We start from the raw sequence: 25,680 nt of genomic DNA on the forward strand, positions 1-25,680 counted from the left end.
CTTGACATATGGATTCAGGGACCTTATTGAGGGTCAAATGTTATATTCCTTAAGGGCCCCTGATTGTAAGACTGAACACCCCTGTCGTATAGCGGTCCATAATATTCATTATGTTATTTTGTGATTGGAGCCCCAAACTCTGTGGGAATGTACAAAGTGCTTTTACAGCATAACATTGACAAATATCTCACCAGAGCACACATCTGCTATCGGTGCAAATTGTACTGTTGGTTAGCATGGCAAAGCTGTTGTCTGTAGCTTGTTAGTGTGCTAAATCCTTCTAGAGGGTCGTTAATCAGAAGGACCCCATCTTGCACCTGGCCAAATGTTATGCTAATCGAATAGTTTCTGGAGTACTTGGAGCAGCCATAAGCAACAATGGGATGGTGTTGGTGATGGCCCCACATCCCTGCACACCTATCTAGACAAACACCTGGAAGTAAGCAGTGGTGCACAGAAAGTCTTCCATTCAATCCTAAATCTAAATCTAGATAATTTATAGAGAAGAGTACATACAAATGAGTAATGAACATAAGAAATATGCAGTAGGCTAAGCTATGTAGGCCCTCTGTACATAGACACTTTTGTCCAAAGCGACATAAAAATAACATCTATACAGTAACTAAATTTAACAGTAAACAATTAAAAAAGTTACACCAAGGAGATAATAATAAACAACAATGTCAATTCAATAAATAGCCTAATAAAAAAAAAAAAATACTATAATATACAAACAATAACGCAGAAACGCTTAATAAACGAAGTGCATGTTGAACAGATATGCCTTTAGAAATACATATACAGCAATGAGTCTGATTGACAACTCTGTCACAGTACTCGTTGACCTAGAAACTAGAAAGATCTATGTGTAAAATTGCCGGAATTCTCCTTTAAAATGGTGTTGATGATTGTTAAATCTTCATATGTAATTACAGCCTATTTAAACTGCACCCATCTCCCAGTGCTGACAATCTAATTGGTGGTCTTTATGCAGACCCTTCCTCTTACAACTGAAATGTAATTTATAATTTAAAGTTAATTTGTTTACATGAAAGAACATTGAGAGGAAAGTGAAGACGAATTCTCACTTTAGGCCCCTTCAAACTATGTGACTTTTTAGACTGCAGAAGTGTTACCACTCTGCTCACACCACACAGCAGTCTGGTCAGCAAAGCGAGCAACGCAACTAAGGCGTCTACCAATGGGAATGATGTATACCATTGACTGTAAGATGACGAGAGGTTTCCCTATCGGAGACATAATGTCTTCGTGATCTTGGTTCCTACTACAACTGAAGATGAATGGAGGAGACAAACTAAATTAAAGCCTACTACGAAAACCAGAAAATGTGGTGTATAAATGGTGCTGTTTGTGAACTTGTGAACTAAACCAAGTAAAAGTAAAACTGAATGCAAAGGTGTATTGTAGCATATTAGCCAGTAATTTGTTTCCCTCAGACACCTCTGCAGTGGGAAGTAAACAAGTGGGAAACCTAGGCAACCACAGTCTGAAAGCACACAAGCGGCATAATTTCAGCTACATAGCAACGGGAGAGGAGCAAGTCGCCACATACAGTAGGCTATAGGCCTATCTGAATGGGCCTTAAGGCAATTGAGTATGCCAGGGAGTTCACAATGACAAAATAATGAAGAAATATTCAAGAAGTATTTATGTTGTTCAGTAGAAAATCCCATCAACATCAAGACACCTTAAAGACATGTGAGAGTACCTTAAAGGTACCATAAATTATATGAAATACATATACATATGACACATTTAATGATATTTGCACCCAAACACCAAACAAAACACCAGCGAGCTAGCTCATCCCCACCCTCCCCAAACTGCCTTTCCCTTCCACCAGCCAAAATTCAGCTAACACAACACTGATGTCCATAACTGGACATGGGAATCAGTAGCATACATTTTACAGTAATTTGAGCTGAATAAATCCAGAATAAACGGACATAGAGTTACCCCCTTAGTCAGTATAGTATTCTATTGACTTTTACATTTCTTTAATACTGTAAAAGGTAAATTACCATATCATGTAGCTGTCTGTCTATCCATTTGCTGCTTTGTCAAATTATGTTTTGTGACCTGCTTTGTTTATTGGTCCAAATGATGAAACAAATTGGCTGCGTCATGAATTAATTAATGAGATATCAGCCAGCATCCAAATTCTGTATGAAAGAGACATCCTCCACTGAAGTCTGGTCTGTGGGGTTTTATTTGATAAAGTTGCATTGTATTGGGTTCATTCACTAATTTCTGGTGTAAGGACAGAAGTTGTCAAAGGTACCAATGTGATAACCGGGTCTAGAGACATTTATATTAGCCTAGAATACTGAAAGTGTTTTTGGTAAAGGCCTAGTCTATATTTGTTTAAAGTGTCACCAGTCAGGGAGTAGAAACATAATTTGTGTCACATGTGTACTGAATCCTAAATGACTAACTAACTAATCAGTTAGGCTAAGTAGCCTATATACATGATATTCTAAACAAAGCAATGCTTAAACTATAAGGCCAAGTGTGAGGAGAAATTAAATGCCACCTAGAACACAAACTCTGGCTAAAGAAATGTCTAATTAGCCTTTTTCAAATATCTGTGGCACCCGATGGTCATTTAATTCCTGATCAATAAAACAATATTAATTCCTAGATATGTAACACTATAACTTTGAACCAAAATATAGGCTGCTTTATGTTTTGGTTAAAACATAAACGTAAATAATCAGCGTTGTTTTAAAACGAGTTATTGACATTTTTTACCAAACATGCAAATTTTACTATTCATTTGGACGGCGAAAAAGCATTCCTAGTCCTTCCCGCACGGCATTTCCAGTGGCATAGCTGCCAGATGGCGGTTTTTTTTATCACTCCTATTAAACTACTGGAGCCATAAAACGCGACGTTCATGCTGTAGGCTTCGAGCGGTATATCAGAGGCGTGTGCACAGTACAGCCTGTTCCCTACATCGGCACAGCAACCGGCACTTCACGGGTTACGGGTCAGGGTGTCTAGTAGGACACTGTGTTCTCATCAGCGCAAGCTACAGTACAGCCGGAACATTGTGTTACTCTGTGGATACTTTCCAAGACCTGCCCTTATAATTTTTTCTTCACTAAATCGCCCTCCCCCTCCTTTTCTCCGCCTCCTACCTCGTTCTCGTCTAGTTTCCCCTTCTCCCCATGCGGTTGTGATGGTACCGAGTAGTATATTTGTGTGTGCGCTTACGTGTGTGTATGCGCGCATGTGTTTGAGATGGGGGCTGCGGTCTGTCAGACTGCAAGTGGAACACGAAGTACCTTCGGTTGGAGAGGGCGGGTCGAACACAACGTTACCGCCAGCGTCGTGACACTCTACTAGTACAAGCTGCCGGCGCGATTCCCTGAAGTTACATTACGGATATAGAACCACATGAGAGGCAGAAGCGAGAGAGCCAGTCCGTAAGTAGTTTTCTTTATTAATTACATTCTGCGTATTTACGCGTATAGGCAATTATGTTTCTCTTAAAGTCTGATAGTTATTTCAGATATTCAGAAAGGACATCGCATGTCAGGGATGATACAGTGTATCAGTATCAGACCAAGTAATTTAACGTTGGCATTATTTAGGTGGAGGGCTTACAAAATCACATCCCTACACCAGATATAGAGCTATATTTGGTCTATTGGTATGTTTTTATTATGCGTTTCTAATTTAAGCTATGCTGACCTCACAGCATTGAACGGTGTTGTACCCTTGTGTGGACTATTGTATTTTTGGACTATTGTTGTATTTTTGTAAGTTTTACATTTAGATTACTCACTGACATTTCCAATATTGAAAGGTGTTATAGCCTATCTGTTTGCCTGTGTTAATAGATAATTTACAACACAATAGTTAAGTAAGCATTTAAGAGCTTATTAAACCCAAACCAAGATCAGCATAGTGCTCTCTCCATTCAATCTTTCACACACACACACACACACACACACACACACACACACACACACACACACGCGCGCGCACACGGATACACACAAACACACACACATACAGGGATCATTTCAGAACACAGGCGGCTGCTGCTGCTGCTGCTGCTTTTTTTCCAAAAAAAACTCCTTTGTCCTATGTTTCATATGTTGTATTTTTGTCAGAATTCTGAAAAAAAAAGTCTTCAAAGAATTGTTGCAGATTCCTTGCAGAGCCATTGTTCCAGTTGTGTTTAGATGCATTAATTCACACATTTTTGGAAGCAAACATTTTCTCTTTTCACTTCTGCATGTGTGCCTAACGTTACATTCTGTTTGCGGTCTAGACATTCTCTTTTCTGTGATGGTGAGAACCAAGCAGTGAAATCATATCTAAATCAGACAATTATACATTTAACTAAATGGCTCATTGTTTTGTGCTAAATAATTATGTCCCTTTTTTAAATGGATATGTGATATGGATAACACTATGTTGAATATATGGATATGGATATCCCCTGTGATATAAATAAAGCTAACACTATTGTAAAGAGTGCATTTGGTTTATCTGTCAATCATTGTCATAAATAACTGACTTTTGTCGTAGGCTATATCAAGAGTGTCAGGATTGCATATGTGAGATCAGAACGGCAAAGGCCTCAAAGCATTAATGGTTTTCTGTGGTATACCTGATAGTATTTGGTATGTCACAAAGATTGACTGTATGATTTATTCTTATAGATGATCAATTGTCTGTAATAGCTGATCTTTAAGATTAACCCACACAACGACGTGGTCTATCCATTTGTTTAAGGCTTTCAAAGCATTTCAACTATATATATATATATATATATATATATATATATATATATATATATATATATATATACTCATGTCTTGAAATTTCCGAGTGTTTGCAAACAGCATTTCATGAATTATTTTTGTTTCTGTGTTACATTACCATAAAAAAACAACAGTTATAATCAGCTAGATAAGGAGATACTGTCTCCCCAGAAGAAGATGGGGTCATCTCACATTGTTTGTGTCTGTCTAAGGTTGAAAGTATATTCACTGAAACAGCCTGTGTATGTCTATTGAAGCATTGACTTTGTTATTAGGATCCCTGAGTCATAGCCTGTCTGTACTGGCTGGCCAAGAGTGGCCAGAACTGACTGTTCTTTACTCTGTTGCTGTTCTTTGTTCTCTCATCTTTTCCTGAAAGCTGAGTGGAACTGATATTTACGCAAAGTACAACCCCCTCCTCTCTCTCTCCCTCTCTCTCTCCCCCTCTGTCTCTCTCTCGCTATCTGTCTAGCAAAGACATTAAGTGTACTGTATGTTCTCATTGAAAATCCCCCTATTTCAAATATCAGGACAGAGAAGCCTATTTTTAAATGCAAACGCAGTTTTGCTAATGTCACCTGTGACATAGGCATACTTATTAGATCAATGACTTGGGATGGATGCATGGATATTAGGGTAATATAATCTAATGTTATAAGACTGGAAGAGCTATTAAATGCTAGATGTCTTTTTTAAGAGAGCATCTCTTATGTGACAGTGGATGTGTCATTCCCATCATTCTATCTGTGGTCTGTTGTGAAGCAACAATGATGCTTTGCCAGTGGAAGCTAATGTTGAGTTGGTAGAGTTAGCTTGGTGAACGGCATCAGATTGTGCCAGGAACTCTGAATAGAGAGAACATACTGTTCCACACACTCTCAAGCTTCAGGAGTGTGGTAACAAACACACGCACACTGTCTCCCGCTGTCTCTCTCTTTCTCTCTCTCTCTCTCACACACACACAAAAACACACATGACAAGATAGATGGATAGATAGATAGATACTTTATTGATCCCCAAGGGGAAATTCAAGCAGACTTTTTCAACCTGTTCAATTGTATTTGAGCAAAAATGATTAATCAGAGAGTCAAATACCGTTCACGCATCCATGGAAACATACTGTATGCAGAAGTATACACATATAAACAAATATATGAGCACCCACACATGCACACAGTTTTGCCTAATTCAACATCATCAATATTTGGATTTGTTACGTGAAATACAATTATTTCATCAACAGATTGTCTAGCTGATCAAAATAATTAATTGTTCGATGTTCGTTAAGTCTTCAGATAATATGAGTCAGTATAATAATAATAATAATAATAATAATAATACATTTAATTTTTATAGTGCTTTTCAAGACATTCAAAGATGCTTTAGACAACAGAATAGACAACAATACAGTAGAATGGACTAGAATATATGTGTGCTTCTGTTTCTGTTTCTGTCAAGGTGTCAAAATATTTCTATTAGATTGAATTATTTCTAAAACATATGTTTGAAAACACATAACATGGCCTGGTACCCAGCATGCGGAAATCACAACTCTTAGCATGTGAAGGGGGTCATACTCTTAAAACAATTCAAAATGAATACACAGGCTTGTTTTAAATACTAGAGTATAATTCTTGTTACACGAGAAATAAGTTCCAGTCAAGGTCATCACTTTAACAACAAAACAATGGATGCGTTTTTCCCAGAGCATTTCTAAGTTAAGATGTTTCCTTGCCTTTTCCTGTAATTGTAAACTTGGATAGTCTTGTCATCATTAGCAGCAGTTTAGTAACTGTTTAGTATCAGGCCAATGCATAAACAATATCAGTAATCCTCTGAAGAATTCTGGCAGACGCTGCGAGTTCTAGTGACAGTTTAAAACGTGTCAAATGTCAACTCGGGTCTGTTTAACAGCTCTCAAGGAATGCACCCATGTAGAATGTCCAGTCAGGCAGAACATTAAATATTGACATAACAAAATGAAACATTTTGTTGTGTATGATACCACACAGTATATAGTAGACATAGATTTGTTGTCATATGCAGCATAATAGAGTTTGATCAGACAAGTTAAGAAATGCTCTAACTTTTCTGTCTTATTGCTCACTGAGTCAGCGCTCTTAGCTACAGTGGCAACTGTTTTTTCGTTGTCTTTTTCCCACACTGTTGGATAGGATAGGCTTTTTAAAATGAGTCAGCCAAGAAAAGGTATTTGGTTGCCAATGCTAAAAGGCTGAAGACAGAAACAGACACTGTTTCAATTGTCATCTGCCCCATGTTGTCGTAATTATCATTGTGAACGCACTCATGCACTCAAATAAGGTATTCTTAGTATACAGTAGAAGTAGGCCAATTGAGATGCAATGAGAATCATTGAAACATAGAAAACCATACCTTTAAAACATACAAGCATCAGGATTAGTTTAGTGTTATTGAAGAATCTGAGAATAGAATCAGATAATTCTTTTTAATAGCACATGCTATGTACAGGGCATAGTTTAGTTTTCTAGGAATTCAGTGTAAACATAATTTGCACAGATGACGTGAGAGATATGCCACTCTTTAAATAGAGGCTCTTGCGTACGAGATGACCTAAACGGGACTCAATTGGGGAAGTTAGCGTGTCTCGGGGGGTCCCCAGGCACAGTGTGTACAGATATCAAAGAGTACAAGGCAAGTCAGTGTACACACAAACAAATGATAATGCCACTGATCAGATGAGGAACAGATTGCATGAGCTACAGGATATTGATGGAGACATGATAGAAGAGATACAAAAAGATACAACTGCTAGATAGTTGCACAACACAAACGCCCAGCGCAATAGACTTAGTAACTTCACTAGGGTTTGTTAGAAAAGCAGTCAGCCAGTGGATATTATGTAGATTGTCCCTTAACAACATATTGTTTCAATAGAGTGTGTGTTTCTTTTGTTCTCAAAGCTTATCTAAATCAATCTTGATGCTTGTATGTTATATGGTTTTCTGTGGTTCTATGATGTTGCCATCCCAGAAAACTCCTTTAGTGTGTGTGAGGTTGTGCTATATTGTTGATATTGTTGTCTTTTTTTATTTCCAGGGGTAGCGGGACTACAAAAATGAACACGCACAGGGGCGAGTTTACAGATGGGCGGTCCATAGCAGCACTCTTTGCCAAAGAGGGTATTGACATCACTTCGAACAAAGATAAGGGTGTTTGCAAGGTAATCTTACTATTTTCTTCAGAACAAGTGACGTCTTTTAAGATATCACACACTTGACTCTTTGATGTATGTTCACAGAACTCAGGCTGGCTGAGGTTGGTACGTTATGCTTTAGCAAAATAAAATGTATCTGCCAAATTATCTGATGTGATAGAAAAAGAAATGTCTTGATTAGTTGAAGCTGTATCTGACTGATGAGCACACATCTGTGGGCTTTTATCACAGATTCAGAATTCACCTGTGCATTTTCTTGGGCTACTCTTTTGAGACCTCCCAGTCAATAGAAATTGGGGACACAATGTTCTGCTGCATGGGAGGCACACAGCGATGCACATTTTTTGCAGGTCACTGTGTGACTAAGCCGCAGTGTGCTGCCACTGAGACAGTAATGGGCTTGTTAAAACAGATGCTTGTGAAAACAGTTTGACAGAATGTCCATTAGATGCCAAAGGGTGGAGTTACATGACAATAATGTAAGGAAGCAATCTCAGTAATCAAGTTCTTAATGTGCTTGTTATGTTGTTAAGCACATATTTTGGCTGTGACCACTGTAGGGGATGGATTTGAGATGTTTGCGAGGAGATATTTTGTTTTGGCATCCTAATCGCGTACAAATATGCAAATTCTATATGTACGTTTTCATGGCTTGGTGATATAGTATAGTTTAGAAATGCTGTGAAAAATCTCCCATCATGACTGATGTATTCAGAATATTCAGTTCTATATGTATGTGAATAGTCATATTCTACACTTTTACATACATATCTTAACAAATCTGGAAAAGCTACAGGGATATGGTGCAAGATGACGTCTAACACAGGACAAACACCACCACAACATCAGCAACACAGCTTTGGGTGGTATGATTAGGTGTATCCCTAATCCCTTTTAACATATGGTTGCCAGTTTTGGTTGTTCAGATTTACTGGTGCAGTAGCCTAAGGCCTACAAGTGAATCAGTGACAAATACAGTACAAACACGTGCAAAGACATGCAAGCCTGTAACATCCTTAATCTTTTGCTCAATCTTTTATCAGGTAGCTTAAGTTTCTTACGCACATTGATTTTGATGTTATGCCATTATTATTTTGGGAGATTATCACTAAGACTTTGTTTAAAGGTAACAAAAGAATAATCTAAATAATTGTAAATTAGTGATTAACTCTTAAATAGACTGAGAATAGAGTGAAAATACGAAAATACACAAAATACTTTTGTTTCTTCACTCAGTAAGTAATCTGTTGTTGTAACCAAAGATTATTTGACATAACAGTGGTTGTAATTTGTAAAAGGCGGTTTGGATGTGGTCATGATAGCTTTTGGTGTTGACAAGTTGATGTGGCCACAGTAAATTAAATCAGCCACTGTTTGTTGAAATATCACTATTTAGGATGAAATCAAGCAGGAATGTTTTCTTAGCAACATACTCAGGTTCTATGTAGTCTATGAAATGAATTTCTCACTGTTATCCTCAGTTAAGATGTTCTTTTCTGCTCTCTTGCATGAAGGGAGATGACATTTACAGATAAGCCAAGTGGATAATAGGAGAAATTTAACCTTTGATTTCAGCCTGAGGTTTCAATCTGGATCTATTGAAGCATACACAGACCAGGTCAAACTGTACAAAACTGCTAAAACAATGTTTAGTCACTATTTGTCTTTTCCTTAAATATCACACTCCTTTCCTTAAAACGAAACGTCCGAAACAACCCACCAGAAACTATTTCCTGTTGCTTGGTGCCCTCATGAAAACTTGTTTTTGTGTGTTTTCTTTTATGGAAGTAGTACTTACTGCTTTAACTGACAAAAAGCAAGTGTGGGTTTGAGCAGGTGCCAGCTGTGTAAGCAGCATCACACCGATGACCTCTACCACATGTTTGGGAGGGAGGGCGGTTGGCCTTGCAGACTCTGAGCTAGGCCTAGGGCCCTGTGGCCTTAATCTGGACTGCGGAGAAATCCAAAACCACTGGTCAAGTAGCTGAAAGGGCCATGCAAGGACATGGCAGTGAAGTTAGGAAAGAAGTGCAGAGTACAATATGAAATGAGACTATTTAATGCTTTTCAAGGGAATCAATAAATCTTGAAATCAGTTTTAAATATGTTGGAGACAAGTACAAAATCTAGGGTTGGAATTTCAAAATCCTCTTGGCCTTTGTGGGGTTTCTACTGAGGGCACCCAACTTTATTGTTATTTTCTGATAGCTATATGTGTCTATAGTACAAAAATGCATGATGGACATCTGGGACTCACAGCTTAAGCTGTAGCCATACACCCGATGTACCTATACCCAATGTATTATGCATGGACAGCAAAGTCACGAGGGTGGGAAATGTCAAAACCCATGTCAGTTCACATCTTGAGGGTATATGCTTTCAGACAATATATGGTTTAGGTGGTTGAATCATTTTTCTCTAAATGGTACAGCCCAAAAAGGTATCAGCCATATACTCTATTTACCTATACCCAATGTATTATGCATGGGCAGCATACTAATGAGGAGGGTGGGACATGTCTCAAGGTTTATATAGTTGAATCAGTTTTCCCTTCATGGTACAGACCAAAAATGTATTATGTGTACACTTTCTTCACTTAAATCCATAAAATGGGACACTTACTTAAGAGGCTGTAGAAATCTTCAGCTGTGAATTTAAAAAAGTTCATCAAACACTTTTGTCATGTAATAATAACATGAATGCACAAAGGCTTACTGCATGCGCTGAAGGTTGTATAGGCATATTTAAGGGAAAAGTATTCATACAGGGTACATGTTTCATTTAAAAATATCTCATGCTACAAATGGAATTCATGAAAAAGACATTACAGGCAACTGTGCATAAGCAATGCACAAATGTTACTTACCTCATGAGAGTCGGCAAGATGATTTTGGCATTGTCCTGACAACAGCACCTGTAACATGTTGCCGATCTCACCTGATTGGATAGGCACCAACTATTCAAAACAACAACATATCAATTAACACATGGAGGTTCCACACAAAGTGTGGTGTTCACCATAGTGGCAAGGCAGAAGATCAGTTACAAATCAGTCTCATAAATCTCAATAGACTATCAATGTGAAACTACAACCTATCAATATGAAACTACAATATTATCAATATGGAACTATAACCATACTGTGAGTGAAAATGTCAGTTTCTGTGTTGAAGAAAAGTAGAGGTGGTTGAGAGAAGAGGCCTGATACATGCCTGTATCTCTGTTCTTTCCCCTCACACATAGGTGGTGAGGAGACAGGGAGCAGAGGGGGAAAGTCCCATGATCGGTGATAAGGTGTTTGTTCATTACACTGGGAAACTGCTCAATGGGAGGAAGTTTGACTCAAGCATTGATCGCATGGAGCCATTCAGCTTTAACGTGGGAAAAGGTGCGACATTTGTGTCAGGTCAGACACAGTGTGTCTGGCTTGTAAAACGCATAATAAAAGCCTCTGAATAATGCTCTTGTATATACCTAATATCATTGTAATGACATGACTGCATGAAACAATGTATTTTAGCACTTTTAGGAACCAGATGATAGCATCAGCTATTATTTGCACAAAACTGTTGTAGCATTAGCGCATGGAGATAGAATAATAATGGTGATACTGGATTGAACACTACATTGGGCTTTTCTGCCTGATCAAACACCCATGTGACTTTATTTTCAATGATGCCATTTTTTCTTTGGCTGATGCTGATGCTGATGATTCTCCTGTTTGTGTTCCTGCTCTAGGCCAGGTGATTAGGGCCTGGGACATCGGTGTGACCTCCATGCAGAGAGGAGAGGTCTGCACATTCTTGTGTAAACCGGAGTACGCCTATGGCAAAACTGGCAACCTCCCTAAAATCCCCCCTAACAGCTCACTAGTGTTCGAGGTAAGGGTCTCTCTTCCCTGTGAAGTAAAGAACCAAACACACACAGTGCAGCCTTGCAGTATTACTTCAATTGGAAATATATATTGAATTGCATTACTCTACTAACCGATAAAGTATTGTACTAGATAGATATTGGCACAATATACATGAACTGAAAGGAGCTAGATGATTCATGTCTGATATACAGCTCTACCTTACTATCCACTACTGGGATGGTTTAGTGTTAGAGGTGCATGAATATCTGCACCTGGCATTTTAAACACAACAATACACAAAGGAGATGGAAGATCTGTCTTGGCCACATTTAAAAAAGTGAACTTTTACATCGCATACACTGATTTTAGTTTGCGACTCTGTCTGTGATTGGGGTGATATTTCACTCAGGTGGAGTTGCTGGACTTCAGCGGAGAGGAGTTGATGGAAGATGGGGGCATCGTGCGGCGGATAAAAGTCAAAGGTGCAGGCTTCACCAATCCCAACGATGGAGCAACAGTCCACGGTGAGGCTTCTCAGCATGGATGGATTATGAACTTTCGGGCCCCTGGGCCCAGATGTATTAAGGGCCCCCCACTAATTGTCGCATATTGGGGGGGGGGCCCGGTAGGCCTGTGCAGTAATCCATCCCTGCTTCTTAGGCATTCACAAAGCAGCCCATATTATTTCTCTGTTACATAAATGGATTTAGGGTTAATATGACGTAACATATTATGAAAGCCATTTGCCAGTTTCTGATTGAACCACTCCACCGTGTTAGACTGGAAAGCACAAGTTAAATACTACCATGATTAAGGCACACATCCGATATTTAGATGACTGTCTGTCTGCCTCTATCCCCCAGTGCACCTTGAGGGTAGTTGTGGAGGTCGAGTGTTCGAGTCGCGGGACGTGCGCTTCATCGTGGGAGAGGCCGAGGATGTTGGGGTGCCCATGGGAGTGGACAGGGCCATGGAAAAGATGCAGAAGGGAGAATGCTGCCTGCTGTATCTCAAGTCTAAGTATGCACCGTGCTCTTCTGACATGAATGACATAGTATTCTGCTTCTGCTTCTGATTAATCATACTGGTATGAAAATATGAGAGATGTGACTTTCTTGATTGTTTTTGAAAGATACGGTTTTGGAACCGAGGGGAAACAGAAGTATAACATTGGACCAAATGCTGATCTAGTATATGAAGTAATACTCAAAGACTTTGTAAAGGTAGGTATTAACTCTGACATTTTTCTCAGAAAAGCTGTTCTTGTTGGAATTAAAATTGTTCAGATATAACATTTCAAATATCAACAAGTGCCACATTATATTATATCAAATTAAAGTTCTGTATCAGTTATGCGTAAGATATGGCACATTGGTTTAATCAGTCGCTTACTGATTTTGAACAAGGTATTAACTGAAAGGCTGATGAATATTTTCACACGTTTAGGCCAAAGAATCTTGGGAAATGGACCTGAATGAAAAACTTGAACAATCAGTTTTGGTCAAACAGAAAGGGACTCATTACTTCAAGGTAACACCAAGAGAGTAAAGCTTCCTCTGTTAAAACTGAAAATGAAAGTGAATTTGGCAACAGGATGTTGTATATGTGTGTTTGTGTTAGTGTTTGTGCGTGTGTGTTTGCGTGGGTGTGTGTGTATAAGAAAGAGAAAGAGACAGACAGAAAGAGATTGTGAGAGATTGTCAGCATGTTTGTATATTTGTAAACCTCACATCTATATTTTGTTTGTGTCAGTTACAGTTGAACTGTGTTAGTACTCTGTTAAACTCAGAGAGCCGAGAACTAGCGAGCAAACTATATTTCATTTTAAGGACACAAAGGCATTCTCAGACAAGTTGAAATAGTATACCTAAAATCCACCAAATGCTGGTTTCAGGACAGCGCTGAAGAATGTCGATGAGAAAGTGGAGTGACAGATTCTCATGCTTCCTGTCCACAGGCCTGTCGATACCACCAAGCTGTGATCCAGTACCAGCGCATTGTGTGTTGGCTGGAGATGGAGTGTGGAGTGAGCAAACAGCAGCAACAGGCTATCCAGGACCTGCTGCTTGTAGCTCACCTCAACCTGGCACTCTGCTACCTGAGACTGCAGGAGTACTCACATGTGATTGATAACTGCAACAAGGTACAAGACCGCTACCGTAATTTCATGTGTTTGATAACTGCAACAAGGTACAAGACCGCTACCGTAATTTCCCAACTATTAGCCACGGCTTTGATTTTGCAAAATTTCTTCAGCTATGAGGTTAATACACGAGGGCAGTTAATATGGTATTAATATAGTTTTGTTTCTTTTAACTTGCATAAAACACTGTCCTGCGGCTTATACACAATGCGGCTAATGCACAGGAAATTACTGTACTCTTCGGACATCATACCCAACACCTTGCCTCCCCGTGTCCTGCAGCTGAGTTCATATCTCAGGATCTAGATTAGGCCTACTCCCTCACCAGCATTGTCTGTTTGTAAGTGGCTCAGTAGGTTGCAAAATTTGTATCGTAAACGTGCTAATAAACCTTACATTTTTCAGTAGCCATAGATGTGTAGATTTTAACAAAATCTAGTTTGGTTCTTACCGGGGCTTTTACTTTTGTTTACCACGCTCGGAGTTTAGTGCTGGGCTGGTGGGTGCTTATTCCCAACCTTTCTCATGGCACATCAACGGTTAGCCCGAGAATTCTCGTCGCAATTAAAAAATCCACTGGAGCTCCAAGCAGATTCGTACACGCAACCTTACAACACTGTTTACAGCTCTTTGAGTCACGGTAAAATGTAATTTTTGGTACATAGCTAATTTAGATAAACTTATGGTGTGGGTGCTTGTGTTTCTTTAGGAATCCACCGTCTTGGTTTGTATAGAAATTAATATTAAGTGACACATACACGTAAGAGGTTGGACATACGTGACGGTTGGTAATATGTGACGTTCCGATACCTTTCTGTCGATTTTGTTGCATATATTATGGTTAAGAAAGTCTTGAGAATGTCTTTTTTTAGGGTTGGTGCCCATTCAATTAGAATAGTGTAGAAAGTGATTGGATCAGCTCGTAGATCTGGCAAGATCTAATCCCACAACCTAGTTAATCAGAGCCAGTTGGCAAATCAGACTAAACCCATTATACTGAACTCAGTAGGGAGGGCCATAGCTTTTCCCCAAGAGTAGCCGTGGCAACTGTTTGATCAGCTTTCCCTCTTGTCGTTGCAACTGTGTGATCAGCCGCCCCTTACCCTCATCAGTTCTGATTCAAAGAATCCACTGGCTGTATCTACTCTATATTGACCCTTTAAACAACTGATTGCTCTAAAGCTCAGACGCTCAATAGCTCCTCCTTTTTTATCATAAGCAGAAGGTTATGCAACTCACTGATTGGTGGTAAAATCTACAGCTACTGCTTCTTTGTCTCTAGAGTTCCTAGACTTTAATGCATGAAATTGGAGAGGGTGATGTATACGCTGGTTGGTCTAGACTACTGTAGAAAAGCAGCTTAAGGAAAGTAAGGGATTATGTGTCCTCAAAGCCTGGAACATTTAAAATCGATGTCCCCATGTTACAGGTGATTGAAATGGATGCTGACAACGAGAAGGCCCTTTATCGGAGAGGAGAGGCTCGTCTTCAGCGGAATGAGTTCAGTTTGGCAGTGAAAGACTTTCGGCACGTTCTCCAGGTGAACCCCTCCAATCGTGCCGCTAATTCTCAGATCACTGTCTGCCAGAGGAAAATGCGTGAGCATCATGAACAGGACAAGAAGATCTATGCCAACATGTTCCAGAGATTTGCAGAACATGATGCTAAGGTACTTGAGATAGAGTTTTATGTTGTCATCTGCAGACTTCTGTTAATCTCTATGTGGCTTGTCTTATTCTAGTCTGCTGGAGCCATAGTGCTCCCATAAGCAAGAAACAATATTACTGTAATATTCACAATAATACACAGTACCCAGGCACTCTGTAACACATGTGATATTGTTTGTGTTTGTTTGTTGTGTGCATTTGTACAACAGTGCATGTGCAGGAGGCCTTTTACTTCTGGTACATATACAGTGTGGTGAATCTGGTTCCTGGCCACATTATTAAATTAATATTAAAATTGAATTAAAGTTTGCCATAACAGACAAAAACAACAACAAAAAATTGACACAGCCATCCATGTATACACATACAAATTATACTGTATGTACAACATTTCAACAAGTGGGGCCAGCGTACTTTTATAATCTATGCAATGTAGTAAATATGGAAAATAGCACATTTCCTTGATGAATTCCTTTTCGTAGTATATCGTAAATGTGCTAATTACCAACCATTTCGTTCGAAAATTGTAAAACAACAATGTTTTTTAATACTTCAAAATAACATTTGCTAAGTGAACCTTACATTTTTCCAAGGCCGTAGTCATGATGTCAACATTGGGGGGGACCAAATCTGTGGTGGGGTCTGAGGGACCCCCAAACAGAATTTCAATACATTTCCTACCATGCAAAAATATTATTAAAAATCACAAACAAGTCGTTAGGTCAGTCAATTAGGTTATTCCAAACTTTTGACGGACATAGGCATGGCATGGATGGATTATGAACCCCTGGACACAGATGCCCCCTCCCCCGGTGAGTTTTGTGAAAAGAGAAGGGTGGAGAAGAAGCAACTTCACTGGTCCATCCCTGGACCAGTGACTCCATTTGTGTTCAAAATGTATACTTTAAAAGAAATTACAAACTAGAGTATCTTATGATAACCTCTATATTACACAGAATGTAGTTCTTTGACTTAGCCTATTACTTACACATGAAGATTTTTTTAAACTAAGGCTTAGACTCATAGGTTTGGAGCCTAATAAGATTTTGTCTTTTAATTTAGATTTTATTATGCTGGCGGCTAATCACACAATTTTAATATAGTTTGAAAGGGACAGGATTCAGGAATAGGCTACTAAGACAGGCCCCTCTTCTGTCTGACCCACCTCATGTTACCCCTGTATGCATTATAGACTGGCTTCTGACAGAAATTACGTTTTGTGCCAACATGTAGAAAGTAGAAACACTAGGCCTACTACAGCCTTTAATTGGTGAATGGAGGTGCAAATTCCTTTCTTTGGTTATTGTCCGCGATTCACATTAACTGTAGGCTATCACGTAGGCCTATTGTAAACGTCGCCACATTTGATCGTTTTGCCTGCATGGATGCGCGATTGAGTGCGCATCTAAATAATATGCAAGATGCAACAATCATTTCTAAGAGGCCTATACATTTCTGGCATTATATTACTACTAGCATATGAATGCATTATTTATGTTGAAAGACGTGAACGAAATGACACAGGCTTGCACAAATTCATCATTTAAAATAAAACGTTTCACTTTCGCTATCATTGCGAGAATAGGCTACAACAGTGTTTCTCAAACTTTTTCAGACCAAGGACCACTTAATCAATAAAAATAGCCTCACGGACCACCTAGCTAAAAAAAAAAAGTAGACCTACTTCAACAGTAAATTACACAATAGGCCTACTCACTGATTGTCTTTGCACCTTACTTATTGTGTCAGAGAATTTATATGATTTAAACTGGCATGCCTTACATAGGCAGTGTTGCAGAAATGTTTGGATTTACATACAACTTGGTTCAATATTGCAAACAACTCATCTATATTATATTTTACCACGTCTGCTCACGGACCACTTGGGCTAGCTTGCGGACCACCAGTGGTCCCCGGACCACACTTTGAGAAACACTGGGCTACAATATGGAAAATGTTCCCTTTCAGTCTGATCGGCTCCAAACATGTATGGGATTTCCTTAGCCTGTGCTACACCTTTTCAAGAAGTTTTGTGAAAATTGTACCAGTAGCTTTTGCGATATTGTTAACAGCCCTACCTCACCGCAGGGTGCAGTAAATGGAAGCTTTTGATAGCTCACTCCACTAACGAAAAACGGAAAATCACCAGGACAAACCACTCAGGGGTATAGGCTACTCTGGAACCATAGGTCACTAATTTGTGCGTTATTTACGTTTGATTACATTTCAGATACAGTACGTGTTGGTTTCCTGTAGGCCTAGTATAGCGCTTTATTCTTTCTTTATTTTTCTATGTCCGAATATTGGGGGGGGGGGGACATTTTGGTCATGGCCCTGCATTTTTCAGTAGCCATAGGTGTGTAGATTTGAACAAAATCTAGTTGGGTTCTTACCAAGGCTTTTACTGCCTGAAATATCCGATTTTGTTAACCACGCTCGGAGTTTAGTGCTGGGGTGGTGGGTAGCCTACTATTCCCAACCTTTCTCACGGCACATCAACGGTTAGCCCGAGAATTCTCGTCGTCGCAATTCAAAATTCCACTGGAGCTCCAAGCGGATTTGTACACGCAGCCTTACAACACTGCTTACAGCTCATGGAGTCACGGTAAAATGTAATTTTTGGTACATAGCTAATTTAGATAAACTTATGGTGTGGGTGCTTGTGTTTCTTTAGGATTCCGCCGTGTTGGTTTGTATAGAAATGAATATTAAGTGACACATACAGTACACGTAAGAGGTTGGACATAAGTGACGGTTGGTATTATGTGACGTTGCTATATGTTCTGTAAGTTCTTAAAGGAGGAGCAAGCTGCTTATGTTATCGTCATCTGTCCTCATTAGCTTTTCTAGTGTGTCCTGTCCGTCATCTTGTGTGTAACCTTGTGACCTCTGTGTCTGTGAAGGTGGCCCGGCTAAAAAGGAAGAGGGATGGCGGCATAGCATGCAACATCAGCTGTAAACGAAAACACAGCAGAAGCCAGGACTGCTCCTGATCCAGGAGGGGGAGCACAAGGGGCCATTACCAAAACCACATCCCCAGAGGAGCGCAGGCAGGCATGCAGGGGCTAAGTGGCAGGGGCCTGACCTCACCCGACACCTCACACTGAAGAAGTTGGGGGGAGCAATGGAACCCCATGCTCCTGTCTGCCAAAAAACAAACAAACAAAAAAACAAATGAGCCCTGACCCCACCATTGGGATAAGGGGACTCTCCAAAGGGCATTCTGTCAAAGACTCTGTGTGGCAAACAAACAAAACAAGACAAAACTGGGGAAAGCTTGAAAAACTGCACATGGTTCCTTCATGTCCTCTTGCAACTACGCTCCTTAGCCGCTTTGCCTGACCGATCTCTGTCTTGCTTTTTCTGTGTAATTTATAGTTAAATATTGCATTACCTGAACGATCTCTTAATAATTTGTTATGCAACTATGTGGATGCTCCAGATTTAGTTTGGCTTAGATGCAGTATTTTTTTTTGTTATCTGTTTGTTTATTTAGCACAAAGGGACGAGGTGTCTGTCAGCTGGATGGACATGGACCTGGTTGCATTGACATCAGTATGAGTATGACTATCTAGTATGTAGGATACAAGACGCCGTTCAGTTGACACTGTTTAAAGTGTTAACAGTTCTCTCTTTTATGCAGACAAGTGCACTCTTTCCCAAGGGGAAAAAACACGCCTGACTTTAAAGAGGGATAAACTCTTCTGAGACTATAGACGTGCTTCAGTGTTAGTGAAATATCCCGACGCTTCTCAAGGCCCTTTGGATTGCTTTCACTGAATCCTTTATGAAAACATGTTTTTTTTTTAAATCACACTTACTCATCAGCTGTGAACATGAGGGAAAGCACTGGTTTCTTGGCATGTTATTTTGGTACAACCAGATGGTCAAAATGGGCACAAACGTTCTCCAAAAACAAACAAAAAACATCAGACAGCATCAATCTTATTGAAACTTTAATAGTTTGGTTTATATGACCCTTTGACTCCTGTAGTGGCAGATCTCTCTTCCAATGTGTCTTTAAACTCTGCTGCACTCTAAATGAGTAATGCTCTCATTTATACTCATCAGATATAGTGTCATTTGAACTTTCTCATCTGATTGGGTAGTTTACATCAAGTGCTGTTTGTACTGATTCCATTCAATAATGTATTTTGTTGATCAATGAAACTTGTTCTAGATGACACATTTATTTAGCATTGGTCGGTTATAAAGTGTTTGGGTGTTTACAGCAGTTCACGGTAATCAAAAAAAAAAGAGAGAGATTCCAAGCTCACTGCCTTTTCCTTATTCAAGGCTGCTGTTTTATTCTGTGTTCAGATGTTTATACAATCTTTTCAGAGCTGTTTCAGAGGAGACATCGAATTCTTCCTCTTTTCTGTTCACGTCTGTAATGTTATGTGGTTCTTGTTTTTAGCTCTTGCTCTATTGCCTTGGACCACATTATTACATGCATTATTAACTTTTCTTTACGTTGTTTCAGTTGAAGCTTTTTCTCAAGAAAGTAAATAGTAATTGGTGTGAATATTTTGCTCGATACTAAGGAAAAGCAAATGTGCTGGTACTAAGTGATGCACCAGCTAAGTGCTGATATGAATGAAAATGGAAAGTGATGGTATTAATAACTCATATGAACACATATCAGGATCCAGATAGTCAACACACATCACAAAAATGGACTAAATAGCTGAAAATTGAATTAGACTACAAATCAGACCACATCAAACCACCACTGTAAGACAGACATACTGTTCCAGTGCCTTCTATTCTACCACATAAGTTTTGAATGTGTTGAAGCTACTGGCCACTAGAGGGCGCTCTATTGAAATACTTCACACTCTCCTCGGAGTGACAAATCCTGACTATTACTTAAATACTGCAAATCTAACTAGCATCTTTGGTTTATCTGATGTTGCACTTTACAAGTGAATAAAATCAAAATAGGAGAATAGGTGAATAGAAAGTAGTCATTTGATTGTATTTGTGCAAATATAATGAAATCATGCTAAGTAAGCCTTATGCTGTATTTTTTCAATCTGATCATGGTCTGGTTTGAATTCAGGTTATCTGGGTTATTCTCTTTGGTGACCCAATAATGGGTAATAACAAGTAATATCTGAATTATGTTTAAATTATTATTTATTTTTTTGTTCAGAGGAAAGCCACAGGTGGCTGTGAATCACCAATCTAATTTTAATCATTATGTTAGTCTAAAAGGAAAACCATGATTGGTATGTTGGCTAAACTTTATTTATTCTGGACAGCAGGCCTATGGACAACATTGATTTTAGTCATGATCTATCTAAGATAAGAGCGCATGTCAATTATTTTTCTTCCCAGTAATTTAGTACAAATCCATTGATCTCCTCAAGGAGATCAGAGGCTAAAAAATACAACTGCAGCAGCTGATTTTGTATTTTAACATCTTTACTGTTATTTGTAACTCCATTTGAAAATGACCCATCATTTGTCATTGTCAAACCCAGCGCAGATAACTTCATGCCCAACTACAAACACAACAGCTCACACATTTATTTTGACCTTATGTCATGTCTATGTTTGCAGAGCATTAAAAAATCAATGTGTTAACATTCCAGAGTCAAAGGTAGGTGTCAACACCTCACCAGCATACATACAGCAAACATTGTTCAGTTACAGCAACACATAAATACGACAAACACCAAAAAATTGCTAATATTCTACCAAAAGCAGAGTCAGAGCTACAGAAATTGGAAGGCAGGGCTTAAGGAAGGAACAAGAAAATATGGGGGAAAAAAGACACGGTTAAAATTAATAAAAACTGGCATTCAGTTCCCCAAAGGCTGCAGGAATCTTATTAAATATTCAAACGGCTGGCAGTCACTGTTACACAATCACGGCTATTTTGCTCCAAGGGAAAAAGAACAACCAATAAAAACATCAAAGGTGTACACAAAGGGGAATAAACTGTCATCCACATTAACTGGTCCCAACTGAGCAGCAATGAATCATGGCTTTTGACATATTTATCTTCATATTTATTATGTGAAAATCACATATCAGATGAGTACGAGTGTGATAACAAAGACATATACACCTTTTACCCATACACGGCTCATGCACTTAAATCACAGACTGTCAATGTTCCAGGAGGGATATCTGATCATGTGTTGGCACATTCCATGATCTATATGTATTAAAGAACACATGATCAAGGAGAAACTATTCTACTTTTAACTATTCTATTTTCCCTACATGGAAGAACCAATACCCTTCCGAGTGTTCACTTAAATATTTCTGGTATGTTATAAAACATAATGCACAATATCCTGTCTTGGTTATGATATACCAAGTAAATACGACCATGGCACTTCTGGTTAAAGGCCATACGGTTATGCCGACATTTGGCATGTAATAATGCTATAATAGCAACACATACACACCTCCACACACACACACACACACACACACACACACACACACACATTAAGGGAATCTTCCATCTACTCTGAACTTTTTCTGAAGTATGCGAAGAGGATACAGTAAAGACTTTGAGAAGTAAGAGCTTTCAACAGGTCCTGTCATTGTTTTAAGTTGTGAATTGTTCCTGGACACCTATATAAGCACCGGAAAAGACCAACATTCATCAGAAAAAAACCTTCATAAAAATGCCAAAAATTAGTCTTCTTGTTGATCCCCCATCAAAAGGACATCAAATATTTAAGAAAGACATTCCTGAAATCACTCACTCTAGATGTTACTGGTGAACACTAACCACTTCAACACTTCAAACACTTCACCAGCTAACCACAGGAGATCAGTATGAAAATAGGTTAAACTGTGACTGTTCTACCAGAGCTTAGTGTGATTCTTACTATATACTAATACTTTCCAAGATATCTAAAGCGGGCCAGTGTCTCTGAACTTGTTCCAGGCTGCTGTCTCTGATTTCTGGAATGGAACCCCACACTCAGGGTTCTGAGGGCAGTGGATGGCGTTCTTTTGGGTCAGGTTCTCAGGAAGGTCCAAAGATGGAGTGCACAGTGTCCGAAGCCTCTGAAGAGTGCAGAAAGGAGTTGTGATGCAGTCAATAACAGCTGGGGGTCAGAGCAACGCTATGAAATAATTTTCCACTTTTTTGTTGAGGTATGTTTTGGTTTCACATTCAAATTTCTTCGATGGTTTAAAAATGGCTATGTGGACGACAGATAAGCACACTTGTAGCTACCTCTAGCCAGGCATATGCACTATGTAACTGGTTTTTCTGGGACAGAACACCCCACAAAAATAATTGATAATAATCTTTCACCTCACAACACTGCAAACTACTGTATATTGCCAAAGGACATTACATGTTAACAAGCTTTTATCAGGGCCAACTCGGAAGCTGGTGGTGTTTACAAGGGGTAAGTTAGTCAGTTCACTAGTTTTAGACCAAAACCCCTTACTATTGCTTTGATGACGGGGACAATGTAGTACTAAAGATTTGTTATTTTCTTCAGACATTTATGAGGGTATATGAGGATATATTGATATTGTTACATTTATTATTATTATTTATCAGTGTGTCTTCTCAGTAATATTATTGATTTGTAATGAATCATACCTGTCGTAGACTTCCAGGAGTAGAAATAATTACATATATCATCCAAAGGGGCACAAGCAAAGTAGAGGAGAGGGTGAACCACCAACCAATGGCATAACCCCACCACGGGTATTCAGTGGTGTTGTTGAACTTCAGCGGGCTGTATTTGATGAGGGAGAACACAAATGTACCCTAAGAAGACAAGAGAGGGAGTGTGGAATTGAATTGAACAGATCATACAGCACCTTTGCTTCCATAAACAGCATGTGACTATTCTGCTTTTAATGTGCAAGAGTAAAAACAGGCCAAGAAAAGCAATGTGATGGAAGCATGTCCAAACAGTATGTTCTGGAAAGAGAAGCACTCACAGAGCAGACTACAGGTGTGACATATTTCCAACAATACTTAATCAGAGGCAAAGGCCGATACCCAATCATATCTTCTATGTTGTCATACAGGTGGTCAGCACCTGAAGGGACACAGATCGCCAACCACAAGGCACGTTAGAAAAATGAGCTTATGCAAAAAGAAACTAAACTATTAAATCGAAAACGCATAATTACCGTAACAACACATCTCTTACCATAAACCCATCCAATGCATACAGACTGGAAAAAAGCAAACATTAGCAGAGTCATTCCACTGCAGGCATAGTAATCGAAAAGCTGGAAAACATACAGCCCACCCTGCGAGAAAGAGACAAATCAATGTTAGATTAGATCACACATTCTGTACTGGATGATCTGTATTAAAGTGGTCTGATTGTTGGTTCTCTTGTTTTTCTCAGGCAATTGCCACAGTTTGCAACCAGTACTGACTGCAAATGACAGCACTGCTCCACAGTATGATTTGCCATTCAACACTGTTAAAGCTTAAACTGACATTGTCATAAACCAAACTTGCAACGAAAAATAACAGTTCTGGTGAATGTGTATATGCACAGTATATTTCCATAGGGGAGTATGCATAGTTTCACCACTGTATATTTGTGTCAACAAAGAACACAAACATTTTAATTTAGTGCTCTTAACACTGATCGATAGTTTTGAGTGTCCCTGAACTGCTGACTGATGATGATGGGTCCTGAACAAACCTGTCAGGCCACATCCATGTCTCTTTGAAAACAAATGTAAGAAGTCTACTCAGGAAAACTCATCGAAGCCCAACATGAAAACATTTATAGCTAAGCGAAGAATATTAAAAATTCTACAGTGTACTGAGGTGTGTTAGCACAGACATCTTCTCTTTATGCAATGTCACCAGTAGATGGCAGACATCAGGCATATTTAGTGAGGATATTTCCATACCGGTTTCTTATAACAGTGATATGGAATAGGGTCACCTAAACATATGGTATGGTACAGGATTATGACAAATGTTTATTGATATTTATGTCAACTTTAAATCACACCAAATCATTCTGGCATTCTGATGCAATGTGTTGTTTGGCTGATTGAATCTTGAACAGGGAGTCAGGGAGTTTGACCTCTTACCTCAGTGACCATCACTAAGCCAATGAGGAAGCTCGCTATACTGATGATGAGTAGAAGGATCTTGCGTCTGTGCTTGCCCGTGTGGAAGAAGTTGGGGAACATATCTGTGATGGTGGTCATCAAAGCCTCCAGGCCTACAAACTGAACAGACAAGAGATCATCATTCAGTTATTCATCGTTGAAAGCAATAGCTTCAAACACCCTAAAGCAAGAGGTTCTCAACCTTTTTGGGGCTAAGGCACACCAAAGGTCAAACCAATACGCAAAGGCACACCGTCTCACAGTTACTGATGATGATGAAAGTCACAAACATCATTAAAGGCAATTAACATTATTCAGATTGTTGCTCAACAAGAAAAAGGCTGCTGCCAAAGTTGTGAGAGTCCTCCTTGGTTGCTAAACGAATGCTAATTTAACTTGGCAGCCTACGAAAGGTCCGATAACTACAAGTTAAACTGTCAATCTCTGACTAACAAAAACTGTTTTAAATTTAAAAAGCATTTAATTGATGCATTTAAAGTAATTATACCCTTCTAGCCTATTTCATGAGCCTGTATGACTGCAAAGTATGTTTATTCTTCTGAGAGATATCATAGAGCATACAGTCAAGGGTGGTAAACCTGAGCTAAGAAACAAACAAACCCTGTCTGCTATCATCTGGGATGCACCACTTACCTCACTGTCCAGCCCAAGCAATATGATCATAATGAAGAAACATATGGCCCAAAGTTGAGGTAAAGGCATCATGGCAACTGCTCGGGGATAGGCAATGAAAGCCAAGCCCGGACCTAACAGGCAATACAGAAACAACATGAGACAACAAAGCAAGCTAACTGTAATACAATTACACAGATGGATACCAAAGACCTCAGTCAGCCTCTTCCCAACCATAAACATATTCTCTGATGCAGCACATATATATTGAACTTCATTGGTATGATAAAAATATACTTTACATATTT

General features: G+C 39.1%; 2 protein-coding genes across 5 annotated transcripts in view; one reads left to right on the forward strand and one right to left on the reverse strand.

Moving 5' to 3' along the window:
• The first annotated feature begins 3,226 nt into the window (after positions 1–3,226).
• fkbp5 (FKBP prolyl isomerase 5) lies at positions 3,227–21,428 on the forward strand. Its single transcript, XM_042088487.1, has 11 exons — positions 3,227–3,449; positions 7,878–8,001; positions 11,239–11,383; positions 11,734–11,876; positions 12,261–12,375; positions 12,715–12,871; positions 12,984–13,074; positions 13,298–13,381; positions 13,809–13,994; positions 15,424–15,663; positions 18,565–21,428. Exons 1-11 carry the CDS (start codon positions 3,421–3,423, stop codon positions 18,652–18,654), a joined length of 1,404 nt encoding a protein of 467 aa, XP_041944421.1. The 5' UTR covers positions 3,227–3,420; the 3' UTR covers positions 18,655–21,428.
• The window catches only part of LOC121706592 (sodium- and chloride-dependent GABA transporter 2-like), a 58,144-nt gene continuing 53,641 nt past the window's right edge, over positions 21,178–25,680 (reverse strand). For all 4 annotated transcript variants that reach the window (XM_042088473.1, XM_042088470.1, XM_042088472.1 and 1 more), the window contains 6 exons: positions 25,394–25,506; positions 24,719–24,859; positions 23,809–23,911; positions 23,594–23,694; positions 23,247–23,417; positions 21,178–22,696 (listed from right to left, as the gene is read on the reverse strand). In XM_042088473.1, the coding sequence (XP_041944407.1) occupies positions 22,541–22,696; positions 23,247–23,417; positions 23,594–23,694; positions 23,809–23,911; positions 24,719–24,859; positions 25,394–25,506 (785 nt within the window). In that variant the 3' untranslated portion in view covers positions 21,178–22,540. The remainder of the gene's footprint in view (positions 22,697–23,246; positions 23,418–23,593; positions 23,695–23,808; positions 23,912–24,718; positions 24,860–25,393; positions 25,507–25,680) is intronic.

Source organism: Alosa sapidissima, chromosome 4 (assembly GCF_018492685.1).
Source record: "Alosa sapidissima isolate fAloSap1 chromosome 4, fAloSap1.pri, whole genome shotgun sequence".
Taxonomy (NCBI): domain Eukaryota; kingdom Metazoa; phylum Chordata; class Actinopteri; order Clupeiformes; family Clupeidae; genus Alosa; species Alosa sapidissima.